This window comes from Aegilops tauschii, chromosome 7 (genome assembly GCF_002575655.3).
Source record: "Aegilops tauschii subsp. strangulata cultivar AL8/78 chromosome 7, Aet v6.0, whole genome shotgun sequence".
Classification (NCBI taxonomy): domain Eukaryota; kingdom Viridiplantae; phylum Streptophyta; class Magnoliopsida; order Poales; family Poaceae; genus Aegilops; species Aegilops tauschii.
The window spans coordinates 423,545,504-423,570,113 of record NC_053041.3 but is presented as its reverse complement, the minus strand read 5'-3'; the positions used below and the strand labels follow the sequence as shown (position 1 = coordinate 423,570,113).

Genomic DNA, 24,610 nt, shown 5'->3' with positions numbered 1-24,610 from the left:
TAATCTCATGGTCATAGGAACATGTATAAGTCATGAAGAAAGCAATAGCAATAAACTAAACGACCATAGTGCTAAGCTAACGGATGGGTCTTGTCCATCACATCATTCTCTAATGATGTGATGCCATTCATCAAATGACAACACATGTCTATGGCTAGGAAACTTAACCATCTTTGATTAACGAGCTAGTCTAGTAGAGGCATACTAGGGACACTCTGTTTGTCTATGTATTCACTCATGTACTAAGTTTCTGGTTAATACAATTCTAGCATGAATAATAAACATTTATCATGATATAAGGAAATATAAATAACAACTTTATTATTGCCTCTAGGGCATATTTCCTTCATTACATCCCAATGGTTGGCAACCATAAGGACGATCAGTGATCTCCCATGTCCCATTAGCCAAGATGGAATCCATCTTGCTATGGAATGCATCCTTCCAGTAGTCAGCATCCGAAGATGCATAAGCTTCTGAAATGGAACTCGGAGTGTCATCATCCATGAGGTACACGAGGAAATCATTACCAAAAGACTTTGCAATCCTTTGTCTCTTCCTCTTAAGGGGAGCTTCCTTGTCATCCTCCATAGAACTCTCATCACTTTTGTGTTCATAATATTCCATCAAAATGGCAGGTTCGGGAGTCTCATCAGATTCCAGTCCAAAAGTGCTTTGCATATCTCTCATGGGGAAAATATCCTCAAAGAATGTAGCGTCTTTAGACTCCATGATCGTACCGACCTTCACGTCGTGTACATCAGATTTCACCACTAGAAATCAATAGCTAACACTATGCTTGGCATACCCAGGAAAACGCAGTCCACATACCATGTTCGACACAGAATAAATCAAACTCATTAGAAAAGTGCTCTCCGCCGCGATCAGACCAGGCTCATTTTATTCTATTTTCAAGTTGATTCTCAACTTCTGCCTTATAGATTTTAAAGTAGTGTAGAGCCTCATCCTTAGTATTTAACAAATACACATAGCAGAATATAGTGGAATCGTCAATCAATGTCATGAAATATTTCCTACCACCTTTAGTCAACACACCATTCATCTCGCACAGATCTGAATGTATGAGATCTAGTGGTACCAGGTGTCTCCCCTTCGCAGGCTTGTGAGGCTTACTAGGTTGCACACACGCATGGCACTTAGAGCCTTTGGCTAAAGTGAAACTCGAGATTAAATACATCTTCGCTAGCCATGTCATATAACCTAAATTAATGTGAAAAATACATGAATGCGAAACCTCATATTTGTTCACAATAGAATGAATTTGGTTCATGACTTTATTAGAGAAATCCTCGAGGAAAAGGCAGAACAAACCACCACAATCATATCCTTTTCCAACAAACAGTCCATATCGAGATACGGCTACTTTTATTGGACTCAAATAACCATAAACCCTTCTTTACAAAGAAGGGAGCCACTAACAAGATTCTTATTGATGGCGGGGACATGATGCACAATATTTCCCGAAGTAAACTTCAGATCTATCGTACCAACACCATGAACCGAAGCATGTGAGCCATTCCTCATCAGGACGGAGCAATCTCGTGCGACCTTGTAAGAAGAAAAAAAGATACATCAACACACACACATGAATATTGGCCCTAGTGTCAACCCACCAGTCGGTGGACTGACAAACTGAAAGTACGGTAAACAGATTACCATACTCAAATGCCCCTTCATTGTTGCTCAAAGTGACATTGATAGACTTGGAGTCCTGTCCTGACTTCTTGTACTTGTTTGGGCACTTGTTTGCCCAGTATTCCTCTGAACCACAAGTAAAGCAGGCATCTCTCTTTTTGTATTTCTTCTTACCCTTCTTCTTGAAGTTAGTATTCTGCTGGACAGTGTTCTTTCCCTTGAACTTGTGGAAATTCTTCTGCGCCACATTAGCGCTAGAAGAACCCTCTGCCCCTTTCACGTGTGAGTCCTTTGCTCTCGAGTTTTGCTCAACACTTAGATGACCGATAACATCTTCAACAGAGAATTCACGTCTCAAGTGCTTGAGAGAAGTAGCAAAGTTCCTCCATCCAGGAGGGAGTTTTGCAATAATGCAACCCGCGATAAACTTGTCCGGTAACTCACACTTCAGGAGCTCCAACTCCTTAGCGATGCACTGTATCTCATGAGCCTGGTCCAATACAGAACGGTTATAAACCATCCTATAATCATGGAACTGCTCCATGGCATACAGTTCGCTTCCAGCATCGGTTGTGCCGAACTTAGCTTCGAGTGCATCCCACAAGTTTTTGGTAACGCGCATATGGAGATGTGTCAACCAACTTGTCTCCGATCACAGTAAGAATGGCACCTATAAAGAAGGCGGTTGCCTCCCTAAACGCATTCTCTTGTTCAGGAGCAATCGTTACCGTGGGAGACACACCACCTACCTAGAACACGTTCATCCTGTGAGACACAAGGTGGTCCTTGTGTGCCAACGCTTAGAATGCGTCCCGGTAAACCTTTCCGGTTTCAGAGTAGCGGCGAAGCCATGAGTCAAGAAGTGCCTAAAATAAGGTTTTTGGATTGCTGGAAATTAGCACATTTTCGACTAATCTAATCCACGAGTAAATGGTAAGCATGGCAAGTACGATATGCATCTCATATCGATACCTAAGCATGTGAGCACGTACAGTACATAGAACCGATACATCTATGAACAGCATATATACGGTCATCCCGGTTGGCCAGGCCAACGCTGCGTCGGCGGCGACAGCCTCGGCATCGGCCGAAGCCTTCTTCTTGGCGGCTTCGTCGTCAGCCATGGAGTCGATGCACGGGAAGTAATGGAAGCAGAGGCGGACGGAGACAGGCACAGATCGGGAGCAATCGCGTCGAGACGCTCCCCAAAAATCTTATTGTCGTTCTCCTGGACAGGATCTCGAACAACGGGGTTCCGGAGGCACCTGCTATCCCAACCAACCGTGCACACGGTCGTCGGGATGGGATCGCCGGAAGCAGCACACAGGGAAGAACAGTAGATGACGGCTAGGGTTAATCCGAGATTAATTAACCATTTCTGACCGGCAAAAATAAGCTTCGGTTCGGCTCATTCCGCAACCTGCGGCGCGCGTGCGTCTCGTGACGAGGCGAGGCGGACGGCGGAGGATGAGGAGTGCGTGTGTACAGCTCAATGGCAATGTGATAGAGCAGCCCTTATAAAGGGGTCTAACTCTCACTCCACTAACAATATGGTACTAAACTTCCTACCACTTGTCATGCACGTAAATGGACCTTAGAGATTAACGAGGGGTTATTGTCTTGTATGGGTCTAAGCCCATCTATAATCCAACAATTGTATGTGCCCTATGGCCTATTTGATCAGGAGGAGGAAACCCCCTTGCATTTGCTCCTCAAATGGTCTTTCTCCCGATCGGTCTAGTACCTGGTTGCACGGTGGCTGAACTCCAACACGTCGTGTGCCTCTGCTGATCAGACCGAGTCCTTGTGCCATCGGTGGAACCTTTCCGGCCAACTGGACACCAAGACTACATCCACTGCCATATACACCTGTTGGAACCTTTGGAAGGAGCGCAGCCGAAGAGTTTCCGACTCCTGGCATATGAATGAAGACAGCATTTTTCATCTCACAATGCAATGAATTTCAGATTCTGAGATAGAACCTCCACCTGAGCCTTAAGATTGTTCTTCTTTCTTTTTGTTTTCGCTGAGGCAATTGCTTATGGTCTACAGCATTAACTTGCATCAGACTGTTTATTATTTTATTCCCTCTTAATATATCGGCAGCAATCTGCCAATTCATCAGGGAAAAAAGAGTGATCAAAGGATTTTGGGGAAGGGCTAGAGATGCTGCAGGTGCGGCCAGACTGCAGCTGATAACTCGCCTGTCGGCGGTGCTATACTGGATCCTACAATTAAGCCGCCGCTGAACTGAAGGCCATTCCCAAATTCCCTCAAGTCTGAATAAAACTGAAAGCCCCAGGTCCTATTCTGAACTCTGACATTTCACTCACATGGCACTACCAGATCCCTATTCTGAACTCTCTGTATCTAGCCCAAAATATAGCAAGCTGGTTGCTTTGACATATTCTACCAATGAACATCAGGGCAAGTCTATCCAAACTAGTTAATTGCCTGTGCGTTGCTACGGGGGCATAAATATTATGGTGGTTTAAAACGTGACGTAATGAATGCATGTGTGTTGCCATGAAATAACAAAATTACAATTATAATTGTTCTAATTTGGAATTCTGTGTCAAACATGATGACATTTGTTAGTGTTTCATAGCAATGGGGGCATAAATACTATAGTGGTTTAAAATGTGACGTAATGAATGCCTGTGCGTTGCCATGAAATAACAAAATTACAAATATAATTGTTCTAATTTGGAATTCTGTGTCAAACATGATGACATTTGTTAGTGATTCATGTAGCCACACTGACTCTTTCTCCCATTTTCTCTCCTCTTTGACAATCATCATATCGGGGAGGGCGCCGTGGTGTCTTCTCCTTATCTACCTGGCCTCTCATTGAAAGAAGACATGAAACATGATTTGACCCTCCCCTTCAACCTCCATTCTCTTCATGATCCCTTACTCTAGCATTGTCGTTGACACTCCTGAAATTTCAGCAAATCTATGAACTGGTCCTTGTGTATTGCGAGGAATGATGGAGAAATGACATAAAAAAAGTGACAGTGTTGGCCCTTTCCATAATAAAGGTAAATATTCCTGGAATAATACGACGAGTACATAATTAATAATTTCATCATCAAATATGATATTATTTCTAAAATTACAAATGCTTAAACATCCTTGGATGAACATTTTGCTTCAGCAAGGTAAGTGTTGCTTCTGATTGAACATCAACAAGTATGTCCATGAGTGGCAGGTCCATGTCCCTCTCCTGGTTGAGCATCTAACCAAAAAAAGTGAGCCGAGTGTGAGAGGAAATAGCTACAACATATATCAGTTGACGAATCGGAATCTATACACATATGACACATTCCAAGCTATTCATAATAATATACGTTTAACCATCCTTATACAAAGATAGTAAGAATGGACAAATATGACAGTAGTTGATCCACTAAATATAGTGTTGGATTGACCTAACTCATTCAAAAGCTTACAACATCAAGGACGAGCGCAGCTGCGGCTTAAATGAAGTTAATGAGGAATATAATTCAATTATAAAAGTTCTTCATGCTACATCTTTACTATTAAAGGAGGATCGAACGTCGTGATGGTTCGACCTCCTTCGATCCCCTCCTCCTTTCGAACGAAAACCATCGCGCGAGGGCCACACGCCTGCAGCAGCCCAAAAATCGCCAACTCAGCCCACGTACGAGATACACATCCGAAAAACACAGTTCGGCCCTTTCCTCCCCTCGTACGATAGCACGCACGAAAAAAATCTGGCGAAAACCCACGTCGTCCTCCACCTTCTCCCGACCCAATCTCCATCTCCAGAACCAGACCTCTCTCCCAATCAACTACCTGGCGCCCCTCCCTGGCTCCCTCCCGTGAGTCCGCGACCACCCAACGACGGCCCACCTCTCCCGCAGCAACCACAGCACCGGCCACCCACCCATCTCCTCCTCCTCTCACTCGCGCCGTAGCACCATGCGCCGCACCTGCCGCGGCAAAGGAGGGCCAGCCGCCGCCACCCCAGAACGTTGTGTATGAGCAGGCACGGCACCGCCGCCGCCTCCCTAGGTCGCGACCTGTAGCGGTTCGGCTACTCCGGCACAGCCATCGCGCGAGCCAAGCGAGGAGGACGCTTTGAATCTGGGACCTGCAGTATTGAATAGAGGAAAGTTACATCTACAGTTGGTCCGCGAGCATGGCGAGGTATGTGCATCTCATCCTCTTCTCTGCACACTCACGCTTTTCAACATTTGAGTGCCTGATTGCATGTTACCCTCTTGTGACAGCCGACAACGACGATGAAATAATGCATTGGCCCATTGCCTGATGAAGAAGATGAGAGAAGTGAAGATTATGTACGCTGAAATATTACAGATCATGTACATGTAACCCTGTTCATTTCGATGGTATTTTAGTTCTTGTGATTTGGCGATTTTAACTCATATTAGACCAATGATCACAATTCCTTTTTGTTCATATAGAACGTGGGAAACACTTCCCTTAAATATAGTTTATCCATATATCGCCTTACTTTTCAATAGTTATAAGATATGTCACATTGGTTGTTTCCTTCGTTTTGAGCAAACATTAGTTCAAAATGATTAACCTACACACTGGTTAACATGATTTAGGCTTAGCACCTTAGCATATATCCAAAGTCCAAACTCGGATGGTACACAAGGATTTCTGTATGCGGAGGTTAGCTTCAGCAGAACAATTATATTGATGACCACGATGATGAGCTGGAGAAGGTGAGTGGTGGTGGCCACCTCCTCCCTCCTAAGCACTATCACTCATTGATGTCTATGTAGAAGGTGACCTTGTTGCTACATCATGGCTGGCCACACCCACCTCGATCTGTGTCTTCAGTGACCTCTCTACCTACAACGTTTCTTCTCATCACACGAGTACTGTTTTCGGCTCGGATTGTGAGAATATGATTATGTCGTAATGGAACTATAGTGCCTCTGTATATGTTATTTGAAATTCCAGTTTAATCGATTCTGGTAGTTCATTGCCGGAATTTGCACATTCAATCTTTATTACTGCAGTTTCTTTCTATAAACTGGTTCATATCTTGTAGTCTAAGAAACTGGTTCATATCAGTATCGGTACTGACTCAGTGAAAAGTTTTCATGATCTGATATGGATCTCAATTCTGATTATTTGTGAAAAGTATTCTAGCTCTGATATGGATCCATGTTCTGATTTTGTGTGAAAAGTTTTCTCTTTACTACTGAAAAGTTTTCTTTCGTAACTTTTCTCTTTACTACTGAAATGGATATTTTGCTCTGTTTTGATGACCCGTAGCGATGCACAGGGTAACCATCCTGCCACCACCAGGGAGCTCTTGGTTGCACTGCAATCAGCGAGGCCTTGTCAACTCGCTGATGCCACTTAACCTCTATGGCCTCTCATTGCTCAAGATGGATAGTTTTGTGCAGGTTTGGCCTCAACCACTTCTTCCTGTCCTACTGCTACATGGACCATGACACTCAGTTCTAGCAAAACTATTGTAAAGTTGCAGGCCAGACCTGTGAAATCCGAGGCTTGTCACAGGATGGTGTTCATGGTCTATAAGCTTTTGAGATGTTGTCTTGGCTCCTCCTTTACAAACAACATTTATGATGATATGCCTCTAAGGGTTGTAGTTAAGAGTTGATGTTCCATGCTATTCTTTGTTCCTTGTGCTGGTAATTGAGAGGAGGGAGAGGGAGAGAGAGATGGAGGGACATCAAAGAGGAGTGTGGTAACCACATAGGAAGACACGGTTGTGTTGCAGCCAGTAGAGACGTGGTTTGTGTGCAAGTCGATGCAAACCTGCTGTTGTGATGGTTGGGGAGCCGAGGTAGCAGCAAGCAGTGCCTTTACGCTGGATCATGCAGTCTGGTTGTGGGTGGCCAGAGCCCATGGACCTGTCTTCCCCACCGGGTGTTTACTTTCCTTCAGTGAATTGAAAGCAAGAAAAGAAAAACATGAGGAATGTTTGTTTGTCCATGTTGCGCGATCCTAATCATGTTACTTTGTGAAAAAAACAAAACACCATGTCACTGTAATGCTTTAAATATTTTATCTTTTAGTTGTTTATTTTAGAACAAACCTTACTTCAGCAGGGTGTTTGAAGGTGAGACATCCTTGATGATCGCCGTTTTCTTTAGATCATTATCATCCTATTTTAAGTGAATACATCAGAGTTGTGTTTAACTATGCTACATTTTTTCTTTATGTGACCTATATTTTGTTCTGCTTGAATTTCTATCAAGGGACGGAGTTTGGTTTCATGCATCTTGCAACAAAGCTTCCCGTTGGGCGTCCCGCTTCACATTTTGCAAAGGTGCTTCCATGGTTTCTCCAGTCCCTCAAGCGCAGCATAACCTGCTTGCATGAGTTTTTCCCTGCTGCTCGCGCTGCCCCTATGTACAACAACACTGTTCTGATGATCTCTCCTGCTGACACTGATCTCCCATCTCCTCATCTTATGCGCCATCTCTGTGTTGGTTGATCAGTGGCACTAGACGTTGATGCTCACGCCGTTGTCAGAAATGCACTGAGCTACTCAACCTGTGAGTATTACTTTGCTCCTCCACTGATGGTATTAGAGTTTTCAATTAAACTGGTCGAATTAGATGCCTTGCAAATTTGTTGCTTCCATGAGATCTAGGTACATAGGTGGAAATTGTAGTGTTACTTATCTTTTGTCGATCATGAAAACCCATAGTAGTTCAATGTTTCTGTTTTTTTGTATGCATCTATTTGGTAATTTTCTACAGATTGGTACCATCTTTCTACAGATTGGTACCATCTTTCTGTGGACTGGCACGTATAAGAGAAGGTCTTGGTTTCTTGGAGCACTATATTTATCGTTTCAGAAGATAATTATTCGATGTCGAGTGATCCGTGTACGAATGCGCTCTTGTTGATATCAATCGAACCAAAACCAACGTTTCATCATTGATGGAACTTTTTTCTGCAAAAACTGTAATACTCCACTGTAGCTCCTTAACCTCCAAATTGCCATTGTCTGACTAAGCACTCCAACAATTACTCCATTTAATTGACAAACTAAGTTTTTTTTTCTAAGAGAAACTAAGCGTTTATGTCTAAGAAAAACTAAGTTTTCTTCATGAAATTTGATAAATTTGGACGCCAGTGTTTAGGCTCGCCATTTTATGCATTTGAGTAAAAAAATCATTTATTCTTTGTAGTTTCTGAAACATCATACAGAAGGCTTAGTTTCTCGTATTGATGCAAATGAGGCTTGATTTAGCAGAAAGGCTTTAATAAAGATTCACACTGCTATTGACAGAGTCTATTAATGAGTGGAAAAGCCAAGTTAGTGCATGTTCAAGTTCTCCACTTGCATTAATAAGTGGGTGGCAGTTCAAGGTTTTAATTTCTATCACACTTTGTGACACTTCCTTCGGATTTCCTTTGATGAATTACCTTTTCACTCTGAGGTGTGACTGGTGAGTAGTTGTTTGACTTGGACATTTCATTCTCTAAAGCCGTAAGCACTTAACAGTTACTGCTTAGTCTACCTTTTAAAATAATATCAAATGTTCATAGGGAGCTCTATGTTTTTGCTTTGTGTTTAATTCCCTACACCAGATTTAGCTCAATCTAGGATATATTTCTTCTTGTATAATTAACTTTTGCATTCTAAGAATTCTACAGTTGTCCTTTAATTGGAATAGTTGTCTTTTCTCTTACATCCTTCCACATGTTTCAGCTTTTCTTTGTTGGGTTATGTACTTTTGTTATGCAAAAGGTTATACTGTATCCTTTCTTCCTCATTCCTGTACAAATAGTATTAATTGTGATTCATTTTTCTTGTGTCTGCAGGTCACTCACTGTCAGGACCGACAAAGTGCATACTGAAGATGACGAGGGGATGGGCTAGACCAATGTGTTTTAGACGTCAGAATCAGAATCGTGTGGGAGTTGTACATGTGCTTGCGCGTGTGTGTGAGACCAATGTGTTTTGGACGTCAGAATCATAATCGTGTGGGAGTTGTACATGTGCTTGCTTGCGTGCGTGCGTGCGTTGCGGGTGTGTGTGTGTTTAGAGTGTAGATTCACTCATTTTGCTCCGCCCGTAGCCCATATTGAAATCTCTAAAAAAGAGTTGTGTTTAGGAACGGAGAGAGTAATTTTCAATCCCACCCGCCCTTTCTCAGAACTCTCCTGTTCTTCCCTATATACTTCCAAATTTCTTGTCATCCTCGTGTGTTCTGATCCTCCCTAAACATGAGTTAGCTCAACAGTTGGTATAATTAAAAGCTTTATTTTGGTATGAATCATGCTTTCACTACTCTCGATTGTACTGGTAAATTGATAAGTTCGCTAATCCTCTTTGGGTTTGATCAATGTTGGTTTGATTTATCGAAAGGCTGCGACGACTCCATTCAAACCCAATGCTCAGAATAGGATTCCAGTAGTACCCATGGAACTATGGATGGCATGGGGGAGTGGTTGGTGGCCATCATCATGGCGCTCACCGAAGGTGGTGATCATTGACCAGGCATGCAGATTGACGTGCAAACCCAGTGTTGTAACTCATTTCATCTATGGCCTTAAACAGGACGTCACGATCTCAGGGGAGCAGTTGAATCACAACTTCTTGATACAAATGTTTTGATCAAATCTGTGCCAAGTTAGTGTCAAACTTTATTTGCATTACTAAATGGAAAATACGAACAATTAAATTATTGCTCTCTATTTATTCAATTGATTGTTCTCCAAAAATGATGTTAGAAGGATTTTGAGTCAATAAAAAAATATGTTGAAAGAATAAGAACATAAAAACAGAGATTAAACGCGGTCCTGAGTATGAAGGTTGAGGGTCATCGCACAACAATAAAAGAGTGAAGGTCGAGGGAAAAGGGGTCTGAGGAAGATAGGAGTGGGAGAGAACACCAATTTGCCATTATAGGAATACAAAGCAAATGCCATTTTTGACACACATGTTTGAAATAGAACAATTGTTTGATCTTTATTTTATATTATTATTCCATGGCAACGTTGAAGGAGAGCAAGCGGGTTGTAAGGTGTTGGCGATGGCGGTGAGACAACTCGCGAGGTTGGATCTGTGTAGGCGGCAGGATTGTGAGCAATAAGCAAATTTGATGGTCCGTGGCAACGCACGGGCACTCAACTAGTAGATATACAAGTTGTTAAATGACAACAGCTATCATTTCCTACTCAATCAAGTGACATCCAGTAGCATCAAATCATCCCCGCAAACGAAATGATAGCTGTTGTCATTTCCTACTCGTCCTATGAAATAACAACAAAGTGTTTCATGCCTCGCATCAAATCTTCCCTGCAAACGAAAAACTTCCTCAGTATAAAACTGCATCCAGTCAAGGACAGTATATGAATTTATGGAGATACTGTCTGTTACAAACCTGGCTATGTAAACTGAAAATCAGAAGCAGTTGTCCATTATAAACCATTTTCCTTAACTGAAATGTCCAACAGAAAATAAGGATAAAAAGTCGTATAAAGTACAAAAGTTCCGACATGGTGGAGGGGCCAAGAGGCCTTCATTCTCATAAACAGGAAAACCAAGCATGAATTGAATCAGCGAGCGGCCATCAGCCTATGACCAGCACTGCACTTCCATCATATTCCTAACTCTATGAAAAGAATATACAGACGTGCCCAACTCACAATGGGCATCTATTCTTTTCGGGAAAAGGCAAGGTACATATCTTGTATGTTATCCAAATATTCCTAACTCAGTTTTTTAAAACATATTAATTTAAAAAAAATCATACTCTTGCTATGCATGATAGATTTCCGAGCTCTACAGAGACGTATTTGGGGCACAGACAATTTTAGAGAAAATTGAATAATTAGTCAAGTGGCATGTATATGAAGAACCAAAAATTGAGACATACTAATCCGAGGAAGAGGCAAATGTATCAAAGCAAGTAGTATGTATATGTGAAAAATGGCATTCATCAAGACACAGCTCGCTGACATCCATCATGGTCCTGCCATTCTAGAATTAATCAAAATTACCTTCCAGGCTTCTTCCCTTGTCCAGCTGATTCCCTCCTTGTTGGGCACCATTGTGATCTGAATTTGGACGTATATATAGCCCTAACTTGATCTTGATAAACAAGCAAAACTCATGCAAACTTCAGGAGAAAAGCATACATACATGGAATGAGGGACAAGGGCTCTTCAGCTAGACACATGTTGGTTGTACTATGTTAGTAATGCAATTTCCTATAATGAAATGAGGGACAACGGTTCTTCAGCTAGAAGCTTCAGGAGAAAAGCATACTCCTGTCATGATTGCAATCTATTTTGTTAGTAATGCAATTTGGTAGGTAAACTAAATTATTACCTGGATCCCAAAACATTTGACACGCCAATGTTACGTCTGACTATGATGGATTTATTCAATATCCATTGTTTGATTACATATATATTCAGTTAGGGGCAGCAAATCAAGTCTTCCTTTTTTGTGTGGGAAAAATCAAATCTTCCTTAAATCATTTAAACTGAACACGACAAGTATTGTTTACATCTAATTGCCACCACTCTAGCAAGAAACACGACATGCGACCTTTCAAAAAAAAGAAAATAAACACGACATGCTGGCTTCATATTGCTTGCAAAATTCGATTAAAGCAATCACCTGCAAAAATACACCACGCTAGCTTCAAATCGCTTGCCAAAACATGGCAGTGTATTTCAGGGCAGCACATATTAGTGCAGACTAACCATAGGAAGGCAAATTCAGACCCAAACGGAACATCCTCTCTTAGTCAGCTGGAAGCATATATTCTCGTGGTCGAGGCGAGTGATACTGTGAGCGTACAACTACACATGACTAATTAACCAGAATGGCACATACATAAGCAGCGCTTATAATCCAAGGCCGAGGTGGGAAACCTGTCGGTCAGCGTCACGCGTAGGACGGCGGAGCAGTGCCTAGCTGCGGGCGAGGAGGGATACGGGAGGCTAGCTGGCGATCGGGAGAGCCAGCTAATTGGCCTCACGGGGCACATGGCAGCGACCGCGAGCTGGTGGCTGAGGTTGGGATCTGAGAGGGAGCAGAGGGGAGGTTACTCACCAGCGACCAACGAGCTGGCTGGGACTGGGCGGCCTCGGGCAACGCAGCTGGCGGCGAGGGCGGGGGGAGCTCGGGCAAGGCGGAGCCTGAGTAGCGGGGCGAGCTGGCGCGGGGGCGGGTACGGGTCACGGCGGCGCCAGGTGTCGGGCGAGTCAGAGGCGGGGAAGGAGCTCTGCGGCGACGAGGGGCCAGAGTTCTGCGACGAGGCCGACGTCTGGCATCAGGCGACCTGGATTTGGCGAGGCGGTTGCGCAGGAACCCTATCGGCCGGCGAGGCGACGCCTTGCCCGGAGCGACGTGAGGAGCGTGTGGGTGGAGCAATTTTTCTTGGGCGAGGCGGTCGATTGGAGAGTGGAGCGTGGGACGTGGGTGCCTTCGCAGTGTTGCGGTTGGTTTTTGGAGGGTAATTGAAAAAAAAAATCGGTGGGAGGACGTGGGTGGGAGGTGGCGATAAGAGGGGGGATGGAAGGAGGTCGAACCATCACGATGTTTTTATCTTGACATCAGCTATCAGTGAAATGCAAAACTGCAGAACCCTGAAGCCGAGGATGCAAAAAAGTTGCTACTTGCCGCCCCATATACCATGGAGGCTTAGACTAGGCCGGGACAATTGTTGCAACTTGTAGCACAATATCCAATCGAAGCCACTCACAACACGAAATTTTCAGCCAAAACAGCCTAGGTACTACTTGGCATAAGCTTGTGTTGTTATTTCACTATAATGATTGGTAACTACTCCCTCCATTCCAAAATATAGTGCGCCCGCTTCCCGAGGTCGAACTTTGACCATAAATTTAACGAACGAGACCGACTGCGGCGGGTGAAAAAATTACATAATTAAAAACTTCTTTTGAATACGAATTCACTGATATAATTTTTGCTCCCGCCGCAATCAGTCTTGGTAGTTAAATTTACAGTCAAAGTTGAAGCACGAAGATAGATACATTGTGGAATGGAGGGAGTACTATTCTTGATCCATCTTTATTTTGTGTAGAACAACATCAATATCCTAGTATTGGAGCAGATTATATTGTCTTCTGGATCTTAACAAAATTCTAGTTTCAAACATATTGCAGATGCAATGCAGTGACAGAAAGATTCAGTCATTCATCGACCACCACATCAACCCTGCTTTCCTTCCATTCCATAACAATGATAAACAGACTGCAACCAGCCACAACATTCACTACTGCTGCTCCTAGAGTTTAGGCCGAGATTCAGGTTGCCCAGGACAGATAGAACACCTGCCATTTACAAAACGGGAAAACGAGCACCCTTCTTCAGCTCCGTCTAGATGTCATCATCCAGCTCGTTCTTCTCCTCTTCCTCCTCTTCGTCCTCTGGGGCATCTTCTGGCTTATCCACCTCCTGCTCCGCATCCTCCACCTCCTCTGCATCCGCATCTGCCTTCTCCTCATCTCCCACATTGTTCTCCTGCATCAACATCAGACACAAACGAACAGTCAGGTCAAGACTCACTAATGGCAATGTCAGCTGCAGTTCACAAGAATAGATTGATTGATCTGGTATGGAACCCAGGGAATTACCGCGCTGCCCTCGCCATTGGCAAACTGGGCCTTGAGCTCCTTGGCCTGGTCAAGGTAGGGCTTCTTCTCCTCTTCGGTCATGGATTTCCACTTCTCCCCTGCTGCCTTGCCAACCTGCATTTCACCACCACGCACGCACGGAGCGTCAGAGTCACAACACAGCACACAAACAAACCAATCAGAACGTGGGGATGAACAGGACGTACGGCGGCAACACCCTTCTCGTCAGGGTGAGAGGCCTTGAACTCAACCCTGAAGTCCTTCCTGCGACACAAATCAAATCGAATTTTGTCAGGTCACAAACAACAAAGATTTCGGAATAATTGACATGGGCAGGAAAAGGAGAAAGAAAGGGAGGATTACATGAAGAGGAAGAAGGCAGTTGGTGGGCGCTTTGCCTTTGGCTTCTTGGCACCATCTCCGTCTGCCTTGCTCTTCTTCTTCCCCTTGCCTCCGGCGGCAGCGGAGGGCGTCTTCCTCTTCTTCTCCTGGATCTCGACGGCCTTCTCCACCACCTGCGACTCTGAAATCAAAAACGGGAGTAGTTGGGTTAGCGCGGCAGGAAGCAGACACGGCCTGGATGTGTTGAAGACGGGAGGAGCTGAAACGCACCGAGGCTGAGGCGTATCTTGGAGTCGAGGCTGCAGCTGTGCAGGTCGATGAGGACGATGGCTACGTCCTTGTTGCACGCCTCGCTGAAACCAACCAACCAAACCAGTCATTCACTCAATCACTCATCGGAGAAGCATCGGAGCAGGAGAAGGGAGCGGGGCAGGGAGGTTACCAGCGGGTGAAGGCGCTTCCGTCGCGCGCGCGCTTGAGGACGGTGGCCTCGACGCGCTTGCGGGAGCGGGGGGCGTTGCCGGCGGTCGCCATGGAACTGGACGGATCTGGCTGGATCTCTCTTGCCGCGGGGGAGGAGTGGAGGGGAGGGGAGGTGATTGGATCTCGATTCCTTGCTGCTGTGGGCAATGGCGAATTGGGGGAAATAAATAGCAGTGGCAGCGCGGCGGGCGGGGCGGGGCGGGGCGGGGCGAGGCGCGAAGGAGGAGGGAGGAGGGGGGGAACGAAACGATTTGAGATTTTTGGCTCCGCGGCGCGGGGGCGGGGGGATACGGGGAATTTTGCTGGAATGGTTGGCGGGAAGGCCAGGCGGCAGGCGATCTCGTCCGTGGATGGTTGCGGGTGCGGGAGTGGACGGTCGAGACATGGTTCGCTCGTTCCCGCCGCTGCAGTCGAGTTTGGGCTTGGTTTCGGCAGCAGCCGGTTTCGGCACCAGGCTATTGATTGGGTTGACGGGATGCGATGCTACTCGCTAGGCATGAAAATTGGATTCCCTTTCGGTTTGGGGTCGGAGACCGATGCCAGCCAACGATCGATCGCCTCCCGAGCCGTTCGATCAGGCTGCCAGCACCCACACGGTAGCTCGTTTCCCCACCTTTGTTAGATGTCTCACAGTGCTCTACGTCTTCCCGTCTTACGCAGCGCTTGGACGGCGTGGGGGTGGGGGCACTACATTCCCTGGTCCATCGGCCGCCTGCGTCGCTCACAACACCACCGGTGAGCAAGCTCCCTCGTGGTCGCCGCATCGCCATTCCCACCTCACGTAGTCACCGTGCACACAATGTCGCTCGGTTGCCGTCGCAACACTTGTGATCATTGTCGCCACTCCCTCGCACTAGTGCTCCGTCCTCCTTGACTCGTGCATGGCCGCTCCGGCTTCCAGCACCGCTCGATGCCATTCGCAACATATGGGGTCGCCGCTCGTAGTGCTAGTGGTCGTTATTTGCAGGCCTCCCTATATCGGAACGCCCTGATCTTTGCTCCTTTATTATTATTATATTTTCCCTGGGTTTAGCTCTCGTCTTTTTCTTTAGTGGCAATCCTTCTCCTATACCACTTAGATATTCTTCACAAGATCCTTGCCACCAAAAATATTCTCCATATTGATTCTTGCCTCTCAAACCCTATTTCCAACTATTGAGGAATTAAGCCAATACAAAGGAACCTCAATTTACTTTAGTCGGCAAATTTTACTGAAATTCCCCGTGACTTTCATAACCCTACAAGCTCTAGATATGCAAAAAGTATTGTATGTCTTGTGCAATATTTTCCATCTAAAAATATTTTCTTTTACTGCCATATGAAGGAATTAAATCCTCAAATATGCTTATAGATCTCCAAATATTATGAAATTATTTGGAGATGGTCATTGCGCATATATTCACGTCTAGTATCAATACTGGATCAATTTGATCAATTTAACCCCATGTTTCCTTCGCAAATTCAATCTTCTATTTTTTGGCCCTTTTCCAAAGGAACTACCATATAATTTGTGTAGCTTAATATAGCTATTACAAGCTCAAGATCCATCAAAACATGAGGCCGCCAAGTTCAACTTTTGAGCAAGAATTCCCCTAATTTGAAGCCTTGTGAAGGAAGTATTATATAGACTTATCCATTTGATTTAAATCATTTGCCTTTCACTAAAGGCTAACGCGCGCTTCGCCGCGCCATTCTTCACTCATGGAATCAAGTCGTTTTAGTTGGTTGTTTCATTTTGGTTTTATCTGCGCTTGCTTGGTTTTGAGGTGGTGTTTTTCACCGGTATATCAGGTTGGCCGCTACTAAAGACGGTATTTATTTCGAGAGGATAGTGGAGTTTTTTCATGGATGGATGTGGTGCCCTTACACATTTTGGCCTCATTGTGAGCTGGTGATCGGTGTATGAGTCCCTTGGGGGCTCATATTCCACGACGAAAACGTGGTATTGTTGCCATAACTTTACATGACTAGGCCCACAAACCTCAAGCTCGCTCAGCTCGGCTCCCTACTCAACTCGCTTGTTTAGCATGTTTCCTTCTCGCACCATTTATCTCTACTACTTACAGAGAACGTAAGGTTTCCGTTTCACCCTCTTATTTGTCCAACATCTTTATATATGGTTCCCCTTTCCTTCTCCCGTTTGATTTTTTTCTCCCATCTCTGTTTTTTCTCTCAAATAATAATATTCTTTCAAAGTCAATAAATCTAACCAAATAAGTGTTTGACAGTAAGATGACGTTTTTCTTTCCATCTTTGATCTTTCTCCTGAATATTTTTTCGTTGGAAGTCAATAAATTATTACCAAATAAGCACTTAACAATAAGATGGTAGATAAATCATGGCAAGTGCATGCAAAAACTTGCCAAGATTTTAGCGTGCCAATGTAATAATAGACGTGCAATCACAGGTTAATTTAATAAAATTTTACACTCCCGTTGCAACGCACGGGCAATTATCTAGTCTTACAAAACATGTTCACGAATTTTAAAAATCTAAATGTTGCAAACTTAAACCATTAACTTTATAAAAACACTGGGGAATTTAATATTTATTTACGGATTTAAAAATATATTTAAAAAACTAAAATAAAGTTCTCAAACATAAAATGTCCACGAACTTTTAAAATATTCATAAACTTGAAAAAATTCATGAATTTAAACAAGGTTCATGAGTTTTTAAAAATATTTGGGGATTCTAAAAATATTCAAAAAATCATAAATGTTCATGAATTATAATGTGAAAAAAGAAAAAATAAAAGTAGGAAAGAGAAGAAAAAGAAATTAATAAAAGGAAAAAAGCAAACAAGAAACTAAACCAACCACACACACCCTTGGGTGGGGCCAGCGACCCCACTGCCCCGACGCAGCTCCAAATCTAGGAAGGATCTAGTCTAGGAAGCTTAGGGCATCTTCAACGGCAACCCGCAAAAAATCTTCCGCATCCGTCCGCGGACACGGATGCGGGAGGTAGCCATCCAACCGTAGCTGCATTCTGTCCGCCAGCAAATTCAAATTCAAATCTACGCTCATCCACACAACAAGCCGGATCACACCCACGTCGGATCGCATCCCCGATCACAACCAAAATGCAAATATGCTTAGTTTCTACATGCCCGAATCCAAAAGAACATCAGTCCGGCAGTCCGTGCATTTCCGCCCCGACCATCCCAACAAGATGTTTCCCGATCAAGGAGGTGTCGTCGCCGCTAATGTCTACTATGCAATTTTATTCTTGTAAACTCGTGTTGGGCCTCCAAGCGCAGAGTTATGTAGGACAGTAGCAATATTCCCTCAAGTGGATGACCTAAGGTTTATCAATCTGTGGGAGGCGTGGGATGAAGATGGTCTCTCTCAAACAACCCTGCAATCAAATAACAAAGAGTTACTTGTGTCCCCAACACGACAAATACAATGGTAAATTGTATAGGTGCACTAGTTTGGCGAAGAGATGGTGATACAATTGTAGTAATGATAGTATATATTGATTTTTGTAATCGGAACAATAAAACCAGCAAGCTAGCAATTGATAAAATGGAGTACAAACGGTATTGCAATGCTTGAAAATAAGGCCTAGGGTCCGTACTTTCGCTAGTGCAATCTCTCAACAATGCTAATATAATTAGATCATATAACCATCCCTCAACGTGCGATAAAGAATCACTCCAAAGTTCCTATCTAGCGGAGAACATAAGAAGAATTTGTTTGTAGGGTACGAAACCACCTCAAAGATATTCTTTCCGATCAATCTATCCTAGCATACTAAAATAACACCAAGCTATTCTTTCCGATCGATCTAACCAAGAGTCCGTACTAAAATAACACCATATGATACACATCAACTAACTCTAATGTCACCTGGATACTCCAATGTCACCGCGATTATCCGTGAGTTGATTATACGATATGCATCAAACAATTTTAGATTCATAATACGCAATCCAACACAAAGTTCCTTAAAGAGTGCCTCAATATTTCTACCGGAGAAACAAAGACAAGAACGTGCATCAACCCCTATGCATAGATTAACCCAATGTCACCTTGGAAATCCGCAAATTGAGTGCCAAAACATATATCAAGTGAATCAATATGATACCCCGTTTGTTGGGAAACGTAGCATGCAATTTCAAAAAAAAATCCTACGTTCACGCAAGATCTATCTAGGAGATGCATAGCAACGAGGGGGAGAGTGTGTCTATGTACCGTCTTAGACCGTAAGCGGAAGCGTTTGACAACGCGGTTGATGTAGTCGAACTTCTTCTAGCTCCGACCGATCAAGTACCGAACATACGGCACATCCGAGTTCTGCACACGTTCAGCTCGATCACGTCCCTCGTCCTCTTGATCCAGCAAGATGTCGAGGAAGTATATGAGTTCCATCAGCACGACGGTGTGGTGACGGTGATGGTGAAGTGCTCCGTGCACGGCTTCGCCTAAGAACTACGAAGATATGACCGGAGGCGTAAACTGTGGAGGGGGGCTCCGCACACGGCTAACAATTGGTGTTGTATGTGCTAGCCCCCCCCCCAACATATATATAGGTGGGGCGAAAGAGGAGGCAGCCAAGGAGGCGGGAGAGGGAAGGAAGGGGGGATCCTATTCCCTCTTTTTCCTTTCCCTTCCCCTCTTTCCTTCTCCTTCTTGGCCGGCCCATATGGGGGGCACACCAGCCCCTTGTGGCTGGTGCGTTTCCCCTCTTGGCCCATAAGGCCCATATCTTTTGTCGGGGTGTCCGGAACCCCTTCCGGTGACCCGATATGTACCCGGTACCCTCTGGAACACTTCTGGTGTCCGAATACTATTGTCCTATATATCAATCTTTACCTCTCGACCATTTCAAGACTCCTCGTCATGTTCGTGATCTCATCTGGGACATCGAACAACATTCGGTCACCAAATCACATAACTCATATAATACAATATCGTCATCGAACATTAAGCGTGCGGACCCTACGAGTTCGAGAACTATGTAGACATGACCGAGACACCTCTCCGGTTAATAACAAATACCGGAACCTGGATGCTCATATTGGCTCCTACATATTCTATGAAGATCTTTATTGGTCGAACCGTTATGACAACATATGCTATTCCCTTTGTCCATCGGTATGTTACTTGCCCGAGATTCGATCGTCGGTATCTTCATACCTAGATCAATTTCGTTACCGGCAAGTCTCTTTACTCGTTCTGTAATACATCATCCTGTAACTAACTCATTAGTCACTTTGCTTGCAAGGCTTCTTATGATGGGTATTACCAAGAGGGCCCAGAGATACCTCTCCGATAAACGGAGTGACAAATCCTAATCTCGATCTATGCCAACCCAACAAACACATTCGGAGATACCTATAGAGCATCTTTATAATCACCCAGTTACGTTGTGACGTTTGATAGCACACAAGGCATTCCTCTGGTATCCGGGAGTTGCATAATCCCATAGTTGAAGGAATATGTATTTGACATGAAGAAAGCAATAGCAATAAAACTAAACGATCAACATGCTAAGCTAACGGATGGGTCTTGTCCATCACATCATTCTCCTAATGATGTGATCCCGTTATCAAATGACAACTCATGTCCATAGTTAGGAAACCTTAACCATCTTTGGTCAATGAGCTAGTCAAGTAGAGGCTCACTAGGGACACAGTGTTTGTCTATGTATTCACACATGTATTTAGCTTTCCGATCAATACAATTCTAGCATGAATAATAAACATTTATCATGAATAAGGAAATATAAAATAAAAACTTTATTATTGCCTCTAGGGCATATTTCCTTCAGTCTCCCACTTGCACTAGAGTCAATAATCTAGCTCACATCACCATGTGAATAACACCCATAGTTCACATCGCCATGTGATTAACACCCAAAGGGTTTACTAGAGTCAATAATCTAGTTCATATCGCTATGTGATTAACACCCAAAGAGCACTAAGGTATGATCATGTTTTGCTTGTGAGAGAGGTTTAGTCAATGCGTGTGTCACATTCAGATCCGTATGTATTTTGCAAATTTCTACGTCTACAATGCTCTGCACGGAGCTACTCTAGCTAATTGCTCCCAGTTTCAATATGTATCCAGAGTGAGACTCAGAGTCATTCGGATCAATGTCAAAGCTTGCATTGACGTAGCCCTTTACAACAAACTCTTTGTCACCTCCATAACCGAGAAACATTTCCTTAGTCCTCTTTAGGTACCTAGGGATAATTTTGAACGATGTCCAGTGATCTACTCCTGGATCACTACTGTACCCCTTGCCAAACTCATGGCAAGGTACACAATAGGTCTGGTATACAGCATGTCATACTTTATAGAACCTATGGCTGAGGCATAGGGAATGACTTTATTCTCTCTCCATCCTCTGCCGTGGTCAGGTTTTGAGTCTTACTCAACTTCATACCTTACAACTCAAGCAAGAACTCCTTCTTTGACTGATCCATTTTGAACTCCTTCAAAATCTTATCAAGGTATCTACTCATCGAAAGTCTTATCAAGCATCTTGATCTATCTCTATAGATCTTGAAGCCCAATATGTAAGCAACTGCACCGAGGTCTTTCTTTGAAGAACTCCTTTCAAACACTCCTTTATGCTTTCCAGAAAATTCTACATCATTTCCGATCAACAATATGTCATTCACATATACTTATCAGAAAGGTTGTAGTGCTCCCACTCACTTTCCTGTAAATACAGGCTTCACCGCAAGTCTGTATAAAACTATATGCTTTGATCAACTCATCAAAGCGTATATTCCAACTCCGAGATGCTTGCACCAGTCCACAGATGGATCGCTGGAGCTTGCACACTTTGTTAGCACCTTTAGGATTGACAAAAACTTCTGGTTGCATCATATATAACTCTTCTTTGAGATATCCATTAAGGAATGCAGTTTTGACATCCATTTGCTAGATTTCATAATCATAAAATGTGGCAATTTCTAACATGATTCGGGCGGACTTAAGCATCGCTACGGGTGAGAAAGTCTCATCGTAGTCAACCCCTTGGACTTGTCGAAAACCTTTTTGCGACAAGTCGAGCTTTGTAGACAGTTACATTACCATCAGCGTCAGTCTTCTTCTTGAAGATCCATTTATACTCTATGGCTTGCCGATCATCGGGCAAGTCCACCAAAGTCCACACTTTGTTCTCACACATGGATCCTATCTCAGATTTCATGGCCTCGAGCCATATGTCGGAATCTAGGCTCATCATAGCTTCTTCATAGTTCATAGGTTCGTCATGGTCTAGTAACATGACTTCCAGGATAGGATTACCGTACCACTCTGGTGTGGAACATGTTCTGGTTGATCTACGAAGTCCAGTAGTAACTTGATCCATAGTTTCATGATCATTATCATTAGCTTCCTCTCTAGTTGGTGTAGGTATCACGGGAACGGATTTCTATGATGTGCTACTCTCCAATTCGAGAGAAGGTACAATTACCTCATCAAGTTCTACTTTCCTCCCACTCACTTCTTTCGAGAGAAACTCCTTCTCTAGAAAAATTCCATTCTTGGCAACAAAGACCTTGCCTTCGGATCTGTGGTAGAAGGTGTACCCAATTGTTTCCTTAGGGTATCCTATGAAGATGCACTTCTCCGAATTGGGTTCGAGCTTATCAGGCTGAAGCCTTATGACATAAGTGCCGCAACCCCAAACTATAAGAAACGACAACTTAGGTTTCTTGCCAAACCATAGTTCATACGGTGTCATCTCAACGGATTTAGACAGTGCCCTATTTAACGTGAATGCAGCTGTCTCTAATGCATAACCCTAAAACGACAGTGGTAAATCGGTAAGAGGCATCATAGATCGCACCATATCCAAATAAAGTGCGGTTACAATGTTCGAAGACACCATTACGCTGTGGTGTTGCAGATGGCGTGAGTTGTGAAACTATCCCACATTGTTTTAAATGAAGGCCAAACTCGTAACTCAAATATTCACCTCTGCGATCAGATCGTAGAAACTTTATTTTCTTGTTACGATGATTCTCCACTTCACTCTGAAATTCCTTGAACTTTTCAAATTTTCAGACTTGTATTTCATTAAGTAGATATACTCATATCTTCTCAAATCATCTGTGGAGGTCAGAAAATAACGATACCCGCCGCGTGCCTCAACACTCATCGGACCGCATACATTGGTATGTATTATTTCCAATAAGTCATTGGCTCGCTCCATTGTTCCATAGAACAGAGTTTTAGTCATCTTGCCCATGAGGCATGGTTCGCAAGTATCAAGTGATTCAAAAAATCCATCTGTATGGAGTTTCTTCATGCGCTTTACACCAATATGACCTAAACGGCAGTGCCACAAATATGTTGCACTATCATTATCAACTTTGCATATTTTGGCATCAATATTATGAATATGTGTATCACTACGATCGAGATTCAGTAAACCATTTACATTGGGTGTATGACCATAGAAGGTTTTATTCATGTAAACAGAACAACAATTATTCTCTGACTTAAATGAATAACCGTATCGCAATAAACATGATCCAATCATACTCATGCTTAACGCAAACACCAAATAACATTTATTTAGGTCCAACACTAATCCCGAAAGTAGAGGGATTGTGCGATGGTGATCTTATCAACCTTGGAATTACTTCCAACACACATCGTCACCTCGCCCTTAACTAGTCTGTGTTCATTTTTGCAACTCCTGTTTCGAGTTACTAATCTTAGCAACTGAACCGGTATCAAATACCCATGGGCTACTATGAACACTAGTAAAGTACACATCAATAACATGTATATCAAATATACCTTTGTTCACTTTGCCATCCTTCTTATCCGCCAAGTATTTGGGGCAGTTCCGCTTCTAGTGATCATTCCCTTTGCAGTAGAAGCACTCAGTTTCAGGCTTAGGTCTAGCTTTGGGTTTCTTCATGGGAGCGGCAACTTGTTTGCCATTATTCTTGAAGCTCCCTTTCTTTCCCTTTTGCCCCTTCTCTTGAAACTAGTGGTCTTGTTAACCATCAACATTTATGCTCTTTCTTGATTTCTACCTTCGCCGATTTTATCATCGTGAAGAGCTCGGGAATCTTTTTCGTTATCCCTTGCACATTATAGTTCATCACAAAGTTCTAGTAGCTTCGTGATAATGACTAGAGAACTCTGTCAATCACTATCTTATCTGGAAGATTAACTCCCACTTGATTCAAGTGATTGTAGTACCCAGACATTCTGAGCATATGCTCACTGGTTGAGCTATTATCCTCCATCTTGTAGGCAAACTACTTGTCAGAGGTCTCATACCTCTCGACACGGGCATGAGTCTTAAATACCGATTTCAGCTCTTGGAACATCTCATATGCTCCGTGGCGTTCAATTTTTTTATGAAGTCCTAGTTTTAAGCCGTAAAGCATGGCGCACTAAACTATCAAGTAGTCATCATATCGAGCTCGCCAAACGTTCATAACGTCTACATCGGCTCCTACAATAGGGCTTTCACCTAGCGATGCATCAAAGACATAATTCTTCTGTGCAGCAATGAGGATAATCCTCAAGTTACGGAC

At 43.6% G+C, this 24,610-nt stretch overlaps 1 protein-coding gene and 2 long non-coding RNA genes across 5 annotated transcripts; 1 reads left to right on the top strand and 2 right to left on the bottom strand.

Moving 5' to 3' along the window:
* Window positions 1–5,440: 5,440 nt before the first annotated feature.
* Window positions 5,441–9,805, top strand: LOC123494638 (uncharacterized). 3 transcript variants are annotated; one of them, XR_012189111.1, is made up of 7 exons: window positions 5,441–5,829; window positions 5,913–6,005; window positions 6,937–7,070; window positions 7,890–7,960; window positions 8,133–8,189; window positions 8,933–9,092; window positions 9,469–9,805. It is a non-coding gene; the product is annotated as an uncharacterized lncRNA (long non-coding RNA). The 3 variants fall into 3 exon arrangements; XR_012189113.1 differs by having other exon boundaries at window positions 5,913–6,032; XR_012189112.1 differs by having other exon boundaries at window positions 5,540–5,829; window positions 5,913–5,981.
* Window positions 9,806–10,729: 924 nt separating this feature from the next.
* Window positions 10,730–11,270, bottom strand: LOC123494639 (uncharacterized). Its single transcript, XR_006665913.2, has 2 exons — window positions 11,034–11,270; window positions 10,730–10,948 (listed from the first exon to the last, which is right to left on the bottom strand). It is a non-coding gene; the product is annotated as an uncharacterized lncRNA (long non-coding RNA).
* Window positions 11,271–13,821: 2,551 nt separating this feature from the next.
* LOC109763648 (high mobility group B protein 7) lies at window positions 13,822–15,284 on the bottom strand. The gene is made up of 6 exons (XM_020322503.3): window positions 15,047–15,284; window positions 14,875–14,957; window positions 14,626–14,785; window positions 14,469–14,526; window positions 14,263–14,376; window positions 13,822–14,149 (listed from the first exon to the last, which is right to left on the bottom strand). Exons 1-6 carry the CDS (start codon window positions 15,136–15,138, stop codon window positions 14,006–14,008), a joined length of 651 nt encoding a protein of 216 aa, XP_020178092.1. The 5' UTR covers window positions 15,139–15,284; the 3' UTR covers window positions 13,822–14,005.
* Between the last annotated feature and the right edge of the window lie 9,326 nt (window positions 15,285–24,610).

What these genes read in the sequence shown, in the direction of transcription:
- LOC109763648 (XM_020322503.3), bottom strand. Translation starts at nt 15,138, where the DNA reads ATGGCGACCGCCGGCAACGCCCCCCGCTCCCGCAAGCGCGTCGAGGCC. An exon ending in GGAAGCGCCTTCACCCGCTG is followed by an intron (nt 14,958 to 15,046) that starts GTAACCTCCCTG and finishes GGTTGGTTTCAG; the next exon opens with CGAGGCGTGCAACAAGGACG. An exon ending in CCAATGGCGAGGGCAGCGCG is followed by an intron (nt 14,150 to 14,262) that starts GTAATTCCCTGG and finishes ATGTTGATGCAG; the next exon opens with GAGAACAATGTGGGAGATGA.